At 37.4% G+C, this 16069-nt stretch overlaps 1 protein-coding gene across 1 annotated transcript in view; it reads left to right on the forward strand.

Annotated features, from left to right (window-relative positions):
* Positions 1-16069, forward strand: part of LOC148942572 (FAD-dependent oxidoreductase domain-containing protein 1-like) — a 99321-nt gene that overhangs the window by 69525 nt on the left and 13727 nt on the right. Inside the window, exons 5-6 of the mRNA XM_089102307.1 lie at positions 2083-2169; positions 15852-16005. Of these exons, the coding sequence (XP_088958433.1) occupies positions 2083-2169; positions 15852-16005 (241 nt within the window). The remainder of the gene's footprint in view (positions 1-2082; positions 2170-15851; positions 16006-16069) is intronic.

Below are 16069 nucleotides of genomic sequence, written 5' to 3' on the forward strand. Positions count from 1 at the left end.
ACTTAAAAAAGCAAATAAACTTACATAAAAAAACAAGAAAACATATACACAAAAACCTTAAACACACAAAAAACTTATATACACATTAACAAACTTAATCACCCAAAAAACATAAAATACACAAAAAAACTTCCACAAACACAAAAAACTTACACATACACAAAAACTTACACACACACAAAAACTTATTACACACACATACACACGCGAAAATTTTATATTATTTTAGGAAAATATAATTTATATCTGCACACACAAAAAAACTCTCAAACACACAAAAACTTACACACACACACAAACAAAAACTCTAAGCTAAGACTCTAAGCTAAAAACTCTAAATTCTTAACAAAAACTAAACTAAAAAAGAAATCAAACTGAAACACAAATCTAATACAACAAAATCTAAAATAAAATTAAACTAAACTAGAACTCTAGCAAAAACTCTAAGATAAGACTCTAAGCTAAAACTCTAAACTATTAACTAAAACTAAACTAAACTAGAACTTCAACAAAAACTCTAAGCTAAAATCTCTAAACTCTTAACTAAAACTAAACAAGAACTCTAACTGAAACTCAAAGTTAAAAAATCAAACTCTTAACTAAAATTAAAGTAAACTAGAACTCTAACAAAAAACGGCGCATTCCTGCGGCGCATCCCTGCGGCGCATCCCTGCGGCGCTTCCCCGCGGCGCATCCCTGCGGTGCCTCCCTGCGGCGCATCCCCTGCGGCGCTTTCTCTGACCCGCGGCGCATCCCCTGTGGCGCATCCCCATGCGGCGCATTCCTGCCCCGTGGCGCTTCTCGGGCCCGGGGGACCTTTGAGGACCGGGGGGAGGGCCTCTGGGGTCCGGGGTGCCCTTTGGGGGTCCGGGGGCCCTTTGAGGACCAGGGGAGGGCCTTTGAGGGTCTGATGAGGGCGTTTGGGGGGCTGGGGCTCTTTGGGAGCTTGGGGGACCTTCGGGTACCAGGGGCTTCCATCGGGGTTGGGGTTGGAGATCGGAACCCTTTGGGATTAGGGTAGAGGACCTCACAACACTGTTCAAATGGAACTTGTGTATTATAACGACCACAAAGTTTCACCCTCAAATTCTCTTCTAAAACCTTTCCTAAAATCTTCTTTCAAAATGTCTCTAACTGTTTCGCCGAAATAATCCCATAAAATGGATAAAACGGTTTCGCCCAAATAATCCCTAAACGTAATTTCAGCGTGTTCCTTTTGTTTGGCATCTCTGCGCCAACGTATTTCAAATTTCTAGGAAACCCTTTCCTACGTTAATCTCTTCATCTCATAAATTTTCCTAGCTAAACTATTAGTGTTTCGTTAGAATATCAATTTATCTCTCCGACTTAAAGCTCCGTGAAGCCGTATTTAAAAATAGAATTTCTATCTCTTTAGACTCCCGCATAATTCCAAGATAACAAGTGATGTCATTTATAATTCCTGACACTCAAGATCAATGAAACCCTATTTAAAAATAGAATATTAATTTTTCTCTCTGACCTAAAGAACGTTTATCCCTCAGACCTAAGATTAAAGAAGCCTTAGTGTTTCTTAATTTCCCCTTCGTGAATCAATAATTCCCCCTAGCGATTATGTAAATCAAGTTCCCAGGTTAGGTTCGCCAAACAATCTCATAACATTCGCCTCGAGCATGTCCATTCTCTCTGACAACGAACAGACATAAAACAGGAACATAAATTGCTGTTGACATCCATAAATGTGACAAAGTTCCTGTTTTTTCATTCTCACTGACAAAAACCATAGAAACAGACATAAATGTGAGAAAGTTCCTGTTTTTCAAATTCACACTGACAAACACCATAAATCATCCATAATTTGATGTTGACATCCGAGAAAAACATCATATAAATCGACCAACACATAATCATTCCTACAAACAGAAATAAATGTGAGAAAATTCCTGTTTTTCCAAGTGAGAAAATTCCTGTTTTTTCATTCTCAGTGAGAAAACCATAAACCACGTGGTGGGGTCACGAGTTATATATAGGTATCTACTATGGATGTGTATGTTTGCTTATATTTTTCTTATGAAGTGGTTTTATTTCCTTATAAAATTACAGGAAACGATATGTGTACTGCGTCCATTCCCAAGATGGCCCTGGACTTGACTGCCCTCTTGTTGTAGACCCATCAGGTGTATATTTCAGGTAATTATACCGTTTGACATTATAGGTTTATTTGCATATATTTAAAACCATAATTAAGTTAATCACTTCCAATGATCGTTATTGTTGATTCCTTTTTGTGACAATTTTTGAAGCAGAGCTTTGTCTAGCCAATATTAAAATGAATAAGTTGGTTTTAGAAATACTGAACGGTTCTAAGCAGGATTTATCTAAGCTGAGCATCTATATGCGACGGCAAACCACATCTTGCCGTTAAAGATAGCGATTGCTCATTGGACGAGGATGCTTTATAAGCAAGCCATACAACCAGTCGTGGCATTGCCTCTGCTAAAATTCACATCTTGTATCATATGGAATGATGCCATGTAATTTTAGGGAGCCCCAGCGTGAAGTAGGCAACCATATTTGGTGGAAAAGAGTGGCCAGATGGGGGAATTTGTGCCATTTTGGCGCTTTTTGGAGGCGGTTGTTCATTAAATTTTTCAAATTGGTGCATTTTTTGAGGGGGAGAATCTTTCATTCGGCGCATTTTCACTAGAAAAATGGAGCTTTCGGCGCATTCTCACTTTTAGGTTGCGCAACTTTAGACCAAGCAACTGACAACACTGACTGGAAGAACGTTAGTATGGTTCAATAAAAAATCAAGTTTTTTTTAAATGAAAGTAAAGAGCGACATTAAAACTTCAAACGAACAGAAATTATTCCGTATATGAAAGGGACTGTCCCCTCCTCAATGCCTCGCTCTTTACGCTAGTTTTTTATTGTTTAAAAAAATAAAGTTGTGATACTTTAGCGTGAAGAGCGAGGCATTGAGGAAGGGACAGCCCCTTTCATATACGGAATAATATCTGTTCGTTTCAAGTTTTAATGTCGCTCCTTACTTTTGGTTAAAAAGACTTTTTTTATTTAATTTCTGAACGTTTTTAAATTAATGCAGGTTTTGAATTTGGCTCACCGTACTGGATAACTAAAACAAAATTTGCATATTCGTTTTACCTTTTTTTTTGGTTAAATGGCTTTCTCGAAAGTTGTTTAATTTTATTTACGAACGTTTATGTTAGTAATAAATATACGTAACTTACGAATTAACTTACGTAACGAACTTCTATATTCGTATGTTTTTATTATGTATATTAGGGGGTTCGCACCCTAGTCAATACCTCGCTCTTTACGCTAAAGTTCAAATATTGTTTCAATTCTCTACGAATAACCCCTTAATCACAAAGGCCGTTAGTTCGAATAAATAACTCTTATGAAAGTACTAAAAGAACTTCAGCGTAAAGAGTGAGGTTTTAATTTCTGTTCGTTGTAAGTTTTGATGTTGCTCCTTACTTTCAGTTGAAAAACTTGTTTTTTTTATTTAATTTCTGGTCGTTTTTTTATTAAATAATGTTGGGAAATCCGGTGCCCCTTCATAGCAACTTCCCTTCCCCCATAAAAACTTCCTCCATGGAAAGATCCTACCACGTTACCCCTGACCCTTCCCCTCCCCCACTACCAGAAAAAATCCCCAGTGAAAACGTCTGTATACTTCCCATTAACCAATACTATATGTACACATTGGGCAAAGTTCATAACTTGCAGCCCTTCCCCCGGGGACTGTGGGGGATTAATCATCCTCAAAGACATACTTATTATATTGCTCGACCATGCTGAACAAAAGGGCTCTCTCAAAATTTTGATCCGGTCACTTTGGAAAAAAATGAGCGTGGGAGGGGGCCTAGTTGCACTCCAATTTTTTTTTGGTCACTTAAAAAAGACACTAGAACTTTTAATTTCTGTTTGAATGAGCCCTCCCTCGGTATTCTAGGACCACTGGGTCGATACGATAACCCCTGAAAAAAACAACAACAAACAAATAAACACGCATCTGTGATCTTTCGTAAAGCAAAAAGTACACAATTTCACATTTTTGTAGATAGGAGCTTGACACCACTTAATTAGGTTCTCTGATATGCTGAATCTGATGGTCTGATTTTCATTAAGGTTCTATGACTTTTAGGGGGTGTTTCCCCTTTTTTAGAAAATAATGCAAATTTTCCCAGGTGCGTAACTTTTGATAGGTAAAATTAAACTTGATGAAACTTAAATAGTTGAACTCAGCATAAAAATTTGATTCTTTTGATATATCTATTGGTATCGAAACTCCATTTTTTAGAGTTTCGGTTACTATTGAGCAGGATCGCTCCTTACTTACAGTTCGTTACTACGAACTGTTTGATCTAGGTGTGTCAAGATTACCATTAGCAAGATTCTCCCTATATTATATTGATGAACGCAGGTACGAGTTTGCGAGGTACGAGTTTGTCTAAATCCCTAGAGTCCGTACAATTCCAGTTTTAGAAGCGGACCTTTGGTGTCTTAACGTAGAACATGAGCCCAAATGGTGTATTCTTTGTTGAACATTCCGCTATACTGAAAGAAAAAAAATAAGAAGAACTGTATTCAGGGAATGCAGCTAAAACTGAGGGGATTTGAGAAAACTCCAGGGAATCCTGGTAAAACTAAACCTCAAGAAAACATTGGTCGTTCAGTATCAGGGTTGCCACCGTTGACACTTTTGTGTCCCTTTTTGGCACTTTTTTTTAAGTGGCACTTTTTGGGAAACGTGACACCGAAACTCTAAAAAAACGGAATTTTGATACTAGTAGATACATCAAAAGGATCGAATTTTTATGCTGATTTCAAATATATAGTTTTCATCAAGTTTAGTTATACCCATCAAAAGTTAAAAAAATAAATTGCCTTATTTTCAAAGAAAGGGAGAAACACCCCCTAAAAGTGGTAGAATTTTAATAAAAATCAAAACCATCAGATTCAGCGTATCAGAGAAACCAAACTGAAGAGGTTTCAAGCTCCTATATGCAAAAATGTGGAATTTTGAATTTTTTGCCAGAAGAAAGATCACAGATGCGTGTTCATTTGTTCTTTTTATTTCAAGAGGTGGTCATATCGATCCAGTGGTCCTAGAATATCGCGAGAGGGCGTATTCGAACGGAAATTAAAAGCTCTAGTGCGCTTTTTAAGTGACCAAAAAAATTGAGGGCCACTAGGCCCCCTTCCAGGCTCATTTTCCCCCAAAAGTCACCCTATCAAAATTTTGAGATAGCCATTTTGTTCAACATAGTCGAAAAGCTAATAAATATGTCTATGAGGATGACTTAATCCCCCACAGTCCCCGGGAGGAAGGGCTACAAGTTATGAACTTTGCCGATCGTTTACATATTACATATAGTATTGGTTATTGGGAAGTATACAGACGTTTTCAGGAGGGATTTTTTCTGGTGGCAGGGGGTTGGAGGAGTGGCCTACGTGGGAAGATCTTTCCGTGGAGGATGTTTTCATGGGGGAAGGGACATTTTTGTGAAGGGGATGCCGGATTTCTCAGCATTATTTAAAAAACGATCAGAAATTAAATTAAAAAAACAAGTTTTTTCAACTGAAAGTAAGGAGCAACATTAAAACTGGAAACGAACAGAAATTATTACGTATATCAGGGGGTTCGCCCCCTAGTCAATACCTCGCTCTTTACGCTATATTTTTTTTTAAGTACTTTCAAAAGAGCTATCTTTTTAGTTAAACGGCCTTTTTGATTCAGGAGTCATTCTTAAAGAATTGAAACAAAATTCGAACTTCAGTGTAAAGAGCGAGTTATTGACTAGGGGGCGAACCTCCTCATACACGTAATGATTTCTGTTCGTTTTAAGTTTTAATGTTGCTCCTTACTTTCAGTTGAAAAAACTTTTTTTTTTTTTTAATTTAATCTATCATAGGGTCATCAATAGTTGCAATCTATGTTCGCGGCATTCTGTTCAGTATTTTCAGAGAAAAGTTTCAAGCACCCAAACGTACTGTAATAATCCAGATAGTCCATTGTGTGGAAAAACTGGATGAACAACTTTCAATGTAGACGAGTATTGTTCTCCGTTTTTTCCGTTTCCTCAAAAAAAAAAAAAAAAAAAACTCGGATGGCTTTTTCTCTTTTCTTTCCTTTTTCGCGCTATGAGCAAAGACTACTCAGAACAGATGTTTCCCAAGACTGGGAAACAGCCCCAAAACAGCCCCAAGACTGGGCTGTTTCCGATTGTTTTGCGTAAAGTGCATTATTCGTAATAGGGGGTTCCCACTTGTTTCCTATTGTTTCGTGTCTGACTTGTCTACTCGTGAAAAGATGTGACGCCACTTATGTTTCTAGGTTCTCTGGAGCACTTGCACGCCGTTCCGTGTTTTTATAATGGGTGAGATAGGGAATGATCATACTGTATAATTATATGAACTGTGGAACAAAACAGAGAAATAAGTACTCTGTGGGGCGAGTTCCCATTTTATACAGTAAGCACCATTTGCGCTTTAGCAAGTTTTTAGGGGAGAGCTGGAATGTTGACAAGAGTGGAAGTGCTGCGCAAAGAAGAGAATCAGCACGGTCTAAGTAAAATCAATATTAGTATTTTGTAGTTTATGGATGGCATTAGAGCGGACTTTTGATGTTTAAAATTAAAAGATGCGGAAAACTGCACAGAGGTGATTCCAAGCGAATTGGCCAATGTTTTCAATTTGAAAAGCTTGTTGGTACCAACGCGAAAATGACGCGAAAATTTTTCGAATGACACTTTTTATACGAAATTGACACTATTTTGCCACCCAAAGTGGGACCAAAAAAACCATGAGTGGCAACCCTTTTCAGTATTAAACAGCTTCTTGACAAGACTGGGTCTGGATGTTTCTTGAGCGGATGAGGCGGATGGGGGTCTTGAGAAACCAACTAATGCTCCTCAGGGAATCGAAAATAAAGGCTAAGGGACATAGACATCTCAAGTTTTGGAAAACACCAAGTAACTTGTGATTATACATTTGGTACAAATAGGTCTTGGCAGTTATTTTATTCATGATATGATATGATTTATTAACACTAAAAGCCCTACTGGGCCACGGTTAATACACAATACAATTCAAAAATAATAAATAAAAACACCCTTATTATAAACAAAACCAAAATAAAAATAAATCTAAAGAAAATTATCTCTAATCTCCATGCCCAGTGCAATAAACCTTCCCAAATTCTTTATCTCAGAAAAAATTGTATCTCTTAATATATTACCCCCCATTCCGGAAAAATTTATTTCCCCCCTCCCCGGAAAAATTTCCTCTCTCAAACCTCTTAACTCCTTACATAAACATAAAAAAATGAATTAAATCATGATTTTCGTCCCCACACATCGGACAAAAATAGGGACCAGCCTTCGACCTAAACTTCCTCAAATATATTTTCCTGTCTCCAAAGTCTATAAATTTTTCCCTTGCCGATATTCCCCACTTTAGTTTCGCCCTACTGAGCCCGCCTTAAAATACGCTTCCTCCCCCCCCCCGTAGGTCCTTAATACTAGCATACAGAGATTGAGAAGGTGAAGAGGATATATCACATTGCCATTTATGTATCTCCTGGTTCTCTCAAATAAACTTAACTTGATTTGCTTCCACTAAAATAAACTTAACTTGCTTCCATCCCCCTTTCTACCCCTAAATCGCCCCCCCCCCCTTCCACAGCCTAGCTTCTCCAGAACTTTTCAAAACATGTTTAACTTGGGTAGCCCAAGAACCTTTCCTCCTATCTCTCAAAGATTCTTGATAAGCTGCTTTTAGTATCCTCTCCTCTGGAAGGGATACTAAATTTTCCCAATACCTAATCATACTGACTAGCCTTATAACTCTTTCACTCCTCAACCCCAAATCACCCCTCAAAACTGACTCATTAAACTTATCACTTAGACCTATCAATCTCTTAAAAAAACTTAACTGGATCCTCTCAAACTTAGCCCCCTTTTCAAATCCCCAAATTTCACACCCATAACTAAATACTGGTCTTATCTTAGCCTACTATCAAAAATCCTCTTCATTAATTTAATATAACTTAGGCCTATCTTTCTTAAACTACTTCTTAACACACTCCACATCGCCCTAAGTCCTCTTCTCTCCATTAGATCAACACGACTACTCAATCTTCCTTTAGATATAACCTTACACCCTAAATACACAAACTCCTTTTCAATCCCTAACTCACTACCATTCATATGCAAAATTTCCCTTTGTCCCCCTTTTTCTCCAAATACCACTACCGCTACGACTTATCAATATTTGAAGTTAACTTCTTCTCAACTAAATAATCATGGGTCTAACAGATCTAACAATCTTTGCAGCTCTTTGCCACTTTTTGCAACCAACGCTATATCATCCACAAAAAGGAGAGCAAAGATTTACACGATAACTCAATACATGGTGGTGCCCTACTCCTAAAATAATCCTCTATATCATTTATAAATAAAGAAAATAGCCTAGGAGATAAACTACAGCCTTGCTTAACCCCTATAATACTTGATGTTGATACTAGTTATGATAATACTATGTTGGTCTGCTACTATGTTTTTTAGAATTTGGATCGAGCAGATTGCGAGCAAAATTACACAAGCAATTATAATTGCGAGCAAACTAAGTGCCACTTTATTGCGATTTTCGTTGATCCAGTATTAGAAAGCAAGCTCCGGGTAAGTCATCATTCTACGGTTTTGTTGGGAATGGGCTATCATCTTTTTATGTGTCATAGATCAGCCCACTATAGGTATTCATGTATTGGAATAAGGGGGTAGTATAGGCTGATTCAAAATGACTAAATCCTTACCCAAAGGCAAAGTTTTCAAAGGAAAGTTCAGTTTGGCTGGCTGATACATTCCTCATAAGCCGCTTTTTGCAAGAACATTTTGGCTTTTGAATACAGGACGAGGTCGACCCTGTGGTCCTAGAATATTGTCAGCGGGCTCATTCGGAGGGAAATTAAAAATTGTACTGCCTTTTTTAAGTGACAAAAAATTGGAGGGCAACTAGGCCCCCTCCCATGCTCACTTTTTCCCAAAGTCACCCGATCAAAATAGGAGGTTTGCCAGGGAAGCCGTAACTCAACCAATCGTAGTTCAATCGGCCATGGTTTAAAGCCTCTTTCACCTCTGTTGCAGTTGGAGTATGTATATCCATGCAGTCCCATGACCGGTATGATAACAAGGGCGTGAGATACTAACATATCCTGAGACATGGGCGCCCAAACGGGGGAGCAGGGGAGGGGGCTCCCCCCCCCCCCCCCCCCTGGCTGAATGATGCTGCCTTATTTTTATCTTTTTGGTCTGACATTTCTATTATATAGCATTAATAGTGCCAATTAGATGAGTTTTGCCCCCCTGGAATTCAGCTTATGGGCGCCCATGTCCTGAGATACAGTCTTATAAAAGGAATTATTCGTGAAAACGCATTGATGGATCCAGTAAACTTCATCAGTTGCTTTATAGAGTCCAATCTACACAGAAGAATTACCATGGTTGTCAAGTTATTCTTTGCTACCCAGTTTTGACATTTTTGCAAAAATCAGTCGTCTGTATAAGCGTGTATTTGGTATTGGTGTCGCCCAATTTAATCCCTGTATTGAAGCTAAAATTGTAGCTTTGTTCTCTACTTTGAAGATCATCACTTCCAGTACTGTTTTAGATAAGATAAGTGTTCTTTTGGGTGCCAGCTCGTGTCTCCATCTTCTGTCTTTTTGGAAAAAAAAATCCAACTGTAAAATCCAGAAAACGGTTAGAGTTTGGACTTATTACGCCTTTATTTAGCATTACGGCATTACGGATCCCTGATTTTAAAATAGGCAATTGAATATTTGACTCGTTGATCGGGTTGTGCACTAGAAGGGAAGGACTGTTTTATTAAAGTCCGGCGGCACCCCTCTGATGATGTTCAAAACAATTTTTTTGCGTGCAATGCTATTAAATTTTTCATAAATTGAGGCAGTTGATTTCCTACGAGAAGCAGATTTTGAATATGTACCAAAATCAGGTCATCAAGTTTTCGACTGTATTCTTCCTCCAGTCCTCGGTGCTAAATCGAAGTTACGACCTTTTTTTTGTTTTTCAAGTTTTCGCTTTGTTGCTGGAAATGAAAGAGCCGTTTTTCTTCATTCTCTGGTTTCCTTTGAATAAGTCAACAAAAGCATCGTTAGCTCCCCGTGAATCGCATTCTCATTTGTTTTTGGTGTGTCGAACGAAAGTTGAGGAACTGCCAGCTTTTATCCCAGTATCGTCTCATTCAATGACGAGGTCGATAAAGTATGCCAATAACGGGAAATCACTATCCAGAGATGACGACCTCAACTCATTCCTAATATCTTAAGCCTCCCAAGATATTATCCACTCTCGTGAGTGTCATGTTTGAGTACTGGAAGGATGTTTGAAATATACTGTTAGAACTTATTGATTGATTTCGAAAGCTTCATCAGTTTGAATCAATGTAAAGAGAGACGTTCTCACTTTTTAACATTTTAGGGACAGTACCTGGTGTTAGATCACTGTGTTATCATTCTAAGGGCATTTGTTCGGCAGATGGTAATGTCATCAATAATCTTAAGTCGATAATACGAGATTTCAGTCGTCAAATCGTCAAGCTGGAGGCAAGTGCCTGAATTCTGGACTGACGTTGAGTATGACGTCTTCTATGTTGTTGACATAAGTTCCTCTGAGCGTTGCTTGACAAAGGTTTTCAGTATTGGCAAGAAAGGTAACGTTATAGGCTTTTATCTTTAGAATGGCTCAATTGATGAAACGTATTCTGCTGCAGAGTAGCGTTGTTGAGGGGAAACAGCAGTTCTTGGGCAAACAATGTTATCAAGTACCTGACATGCAAGATGATTTTGAGACACATACAATTGACTCTGCAAGAAAGACCTTGTCTCCTGTTCCATGCATTATGACCTTATGTCCTTAATAGTGAAGACCTATACCTCTTAGGAATTATTAAATAAAAAAACAAGTTTTTTTAAACTGAAAGTAGGGAGTGACATCAAAACTTAAAACAAGAGGAAATTATTCCGCATATGAAAGGGGCAGTCCCTTCTTCAATGCCTCGCTGTTTACGCTAAAGTTTTTTATTGTTTTAAAAAATAAAGCTGGGAGACAAACTTTAGCGTGAAGAGCGAAGCGATGAGAAGGGGACAGCCCTTTTCATATACGGAATAATTTATGCTTGTTTTAAGTTTTAATGTCACTCCTTATTTTCAGTTTAAAAAACTTGTTTTTTTTATTTAATTTCTGATCGTTTTTTAGTTAATGCAGCTTTTATTTGCATAAAAATTTTACTTTTCTTTTGCTAAATGGATGTCTTTACAAATTAACTTACGTAACTAACTTCTATATTCGTATATTTTTCTTCTGGCAAAAAATACAAAGTTGCAGATTTTTGCAGATATGAGCTTGAAACCTATGTAATATTGTTTTCTGATACGCTGAATCTGACGGTGTGATTTTCATTAAAATTCTTTCACTTGTAGGGGATGTTTCCCCCTCTTTAAAAATTCGAGTAAATTTTCTCAGGCTCGTAGCCTTTGATGAGTAATACTAAACTTAATAAAATTTATATATTTAGGATCAGCATTATAAACACATTCTTTTGATACATTTATTGACATCAAAATTTTGTTTTAAAATTTTCGATTACTATTGAGCCGTATCGCTTGTTTTTTTTATTGTTTTTTTTTATTACGTATATGTTATTACTTATATGAAGGGGTTCTCCCCTTAGTCAATACCACGCTCTTTACGTTAAAAGTTAAAAAAAATTTTGATTCACAAACCCCTGAATCACAAAGGCCGTTTAATTAGAATAGATAGCTCTTTTGAAAGCACTAAAAAAAACTGTAGCGTAAAGAGTGAGGTATTGACTTGGGGGAGAACCCCCTCACATACGTTCTAATTTCTGTTCGTTTTAAGTTCTAATATTCCTTCTTACATTTCAGTTGAAAAAACTTATTTTTTTTAATTTAATTTCTGAATGTTTCTTAAATAATGCTTGGAAATCAGGCTCCCCCTTCATATAAATATCCATTACCAAAACGAAAAATCAGCCCTGGAAATTTTATCCAGATTAATCCCCACCTCGAGCCCCCCCCCCCCTCCAGAAAACATCCTTCCTGAAAATGGTTGTATACGTCCCATTAACCAATAAATAAAGCTGGCAAGTCCGGCGCCCCCTTCATGGCAATTTCCCTCCCCCCATTAAAACTTCCTTCATGAACAGATCCTCCAACATAACCCCCGACCCACCCATCCCTCCCACTACCAGCAAAAAAAACAACAGAAAACATATGTATAAATACGAAAAAACCAAACAATATTTTAAAAATTGGTTAAGTTAAAAAAATTTATCCCACCCACTGGGAACATCGGGGGATTAAGTCATCCTAAAAGACTTATTTATCATATTTTCGACCATGCTGAACAAAATGGCTATCTCAAAATTTTGATCGGGTGACTTTGGGAAAAACATAAGCGTGGGAGGGGGCCTAGTTGCCCTCCATTTTTTTTGGTCACTTAAAAAGGGCACTAGAACTTTTAATTTCCGCTCCAATGAGCCCTCCCACGATATTCTAGGACGACTGGGTCGATACGATCACCCCTGGGAAAAAAAAAACAAAAAACAAACAAACAAATAAACACGCATTCGTGATCTTTCTTTTGGCGAAAAATGTATAATTCCACATTTTTGTATATAGTAACGTGAAACTTCGAAAGTTTGGTTTTCTGATGCGCTGTATCTGATGGTGTAATTTTCATTTAGATTGTATAATTTTTAGGGGGTCTTTTTCCCTTTTTTCGACAATCAGCCAAATTTTCTCAGGCTCGTAACTTTTGATGTTTAGCACTAAACTAGATAAAAGTTATATATTTGAAATCAGAATTGAAATCTGATTCTTTTGATGTATCTATTGGTATCAAAAACCCGTTTTCTAGAGTTTCGGTTACCATTGAGCCGGGTCGCTCCTTACTTACACTTCGTTACCACGAACTGTTTGATGACCATTTTGCCCATAGCAGTGTGGAGCTTGGTGATTTTGAGACACATACAATTGACTCTGCAAGAAAGACCTTGTCTCCTGTTCCATGCATTATGACCTTATGTCCTTAATAGTGAAGACCTATACCTCTTAGGAATTATGACCATTTTGCCCATAGCAGTGTGGAGCTTGGTGCCTTAGGCACTGTGACCAAAGTCATTTGTTACTTGGGCTCATCTTAGTTAAAATCCGGTACAGTTTACCATTTGCCAGAAAAATTCTGCACTCGAGTTATCTAAGACTACATATACTACAGAGGACCTTATGTCCTCTGTAGTAAAGGTTTGTTCGCCTTAGGTGCTATAATCTTATGTCCTTAGCAGTGAAGCTGTTTACATCCTAAACATTATGACCATAGTAATTCGTCGATGGGGATGATCACGACGAAAATCTCCAGTACAGTTTATTCTCTTGCGGAAAAATTCTGTACTCCCCGAAGCTAGGCCATACACAAGGGAGGGGGGTTACTGGGTTTGAAGGCCTCCTCCGAAATTTTTGTCCGACTTGTAAAAAATATCATAAATGCGTATAAACAAATTGTTGATGCGTTTTGTAATTTTTTACCCTCCCCCCCCCCGCCTTTACCTCACCCACCGAAAAAGAATAGACGCCTCCCCGAAACACAAGTCCTGGACAGGCCCTTGCCCTAGAATCTATGGCCCAGGAATTGCAACCTATCATCCTCAGCAAGGAAGATCTGTACGATGTAGGCGTTATGATCTTATATCCTTGACAGTGAATGTCTGTTTGCTCTAAGGATATAGACTGACACAAGCTAGTAACTTCAGAACAGTTTACTCCTTGCCTAAACAGGCCTTTGCCCTAGACGTTATGGCCCAGGAAGAAGTATTTATGTAATATCGAAAGTATTCGTTTCCCTTTCCTGCAAATTGCACGAAGAAGGAGTTTCTTATTTTCGCCACTTCGTCAGTAAAATGTCAAAAACTACCCTACATAGCAAACGCCAGGGTAATTACTTGTAAAACAAACTAAATTTTACCAAGCAAAAACCAATGCACAACTTTAGATAGTGTTTATCCGTTCTCTCTCCGTCATCATAAAACAGAAACAGAGGTCTTTATAACTCTCTATGGTTTAAGTCAAACAGTTCGTGGTAACGAACTGTAAGTAAGGAGCGACCCGGCTCAATGGTAACCGAAACTCTAAAAAACGTGATTTTGATACCAATAGATACATCAAAAGAATCAGATTTTAATCCTGATTTCAAATATATAAGTTTCATTAAGTTTAATCGTACCCATCAAAAGTTACGTGCCTGAGAAAATTTGGCTGATTTTCGAAAAAAGGGGGAAAGACCCCTAAAAGTTATAGAACCTTAATGAAAATCACACCATCATATTCAGCGTATCAGAGAACCCTACTGTAGAGGTTTCAAGCTCCTATCTACAAAAATGTGGAATTTTCCATTTTTTGCCAGAAGAAAGATCACGGATGCGTGTTTATTTGTTTGTTTGTTTGTTTGTTTGTTTATTTGTTTGTTGTTTGTTTTTTTTCCCAGAGGGATCGTATCGACACAGTGGTACTAAAATATTGTCGGTGGGTTCATTGAAAAGTAAGTCAAGAGCTTTGGTTATTTTTTAATGTAATCGAAAAATGGGGGGCAACTAGACCCCATGCCACACTCATTTTTTCCCACAATCACCTGATCAAAATTTGGTAATAGCAACTTTGTTTAACGTAGTCAGAAATATGATAAATATGTCGTTTTAGGATGACTTATTCCCCTAAATTCTCCAGTGGGTGGGCTGAAAGTTATGAACTTTACTCATTGTTAACAGATAGCATTGGTTATTGGGAAGTATACAGACTTTTTCAGAGGAAATTTTTTCTGGTAGGTGGGGGAAGGAGAGGGTCAGGGGCTATATGGAAGGATCTTTCCATGAAGGAAGTTTTCATGGGGGAAGGGACATTGCTATGAAGGGGGCGCCGGATTTCCCAGCATTATTAAAGAAAAAGATCAGGAATTAAATAAAAAAAAACAAGTTTTTCAACTGATCAACTGATTTTAAGAGGTCATTTTTAAAGAACTGGAAAAAAAATTCGAACTATAGTTTAACGAGCAGGTTATTGACTAGGGGGCGAACCCCCTAACATACGTGTTAAAAATTTATGAATATAGAATTTCGTTACGTAAGTTAATTCTAAGTTACATATATTTATTACTAATAAAAACGTTCGTAAATAAAATTAAACAAGTTTTGAGAAAGCCATTTAACCAAATATAATATGCAAATTTTGTTTTAATTATTCATGTACGGTGAGCCAAAATCAAAACCTGCATTAATTCAAAAACGTTCAAAAATTAAATAAAAAAACAAGTTTTTTAAACTGAAAGTAAGGAACGACGTTAAAACTTAAAACGAACAGAAATTATTCCGTATATGAAGGGGCTGTCCCCTCCTCAACGCCTCGCTCTTTACGCTAAAGTTTGACTTTCTCACAACTCAATTTTTTTAAACAATAAAAAAACTTTAGCGTAAAGAGCGAGGCGTTGAGGAGGGGACAGCCACCTTCATATACGGAATAATTTCTGTTCGTTTTAAGTTTTAACGTCGTTCCTTACTTTCAGTTTAAAAAACTTGTTTTTTTTATTTAATTACCTAAAGAGGCCGCTATGGAAACATTATCGTACAATTTTGTAATATTTTTAACCTTGTTTTACGCCAAACGAATGCTTACTCTATTCGTAATGTGTGGATTTTATCTATGTATATATAGCAGGAATTATAACGAGTTAGGCTGATTCAGTTTTTATTTTTAGGAGGGAAGGAATGGCTGGTCATTATCTAGTTGGCTCCTCCCCTGAAGAACATGAAGAACCGCCTACTGATAATTTAGATGTAGATGACAATTTCTTTCAAGAAAAAATTTGGCCGAAACTGGCCGAACGAGTGCCATCATTCAACTCTTTAAAAGTATGAATTCTAGCTTCTCTGTAAAAATTTCACTCAACCAAAGCTTTTTTTTCTATTTTGTTGG

This window comes from Artemia sp. Qi Xiang Cuo, chromosome 16 (genome assembly GCF_049724085.1).
Source record: "Artemia sp. Qi Xiang Cuo chromosome 16, ASM4972408v1, whole genome shotgun sequence".
Classification (NCBI taxonomy): domain Eukaryota; kingdom Metazoa; phylum Arthropoda; class Branchiopoda; order Anostraca; family Artemiidae; genus Artemia; species Artemia sp. Qi Xiang Cuo.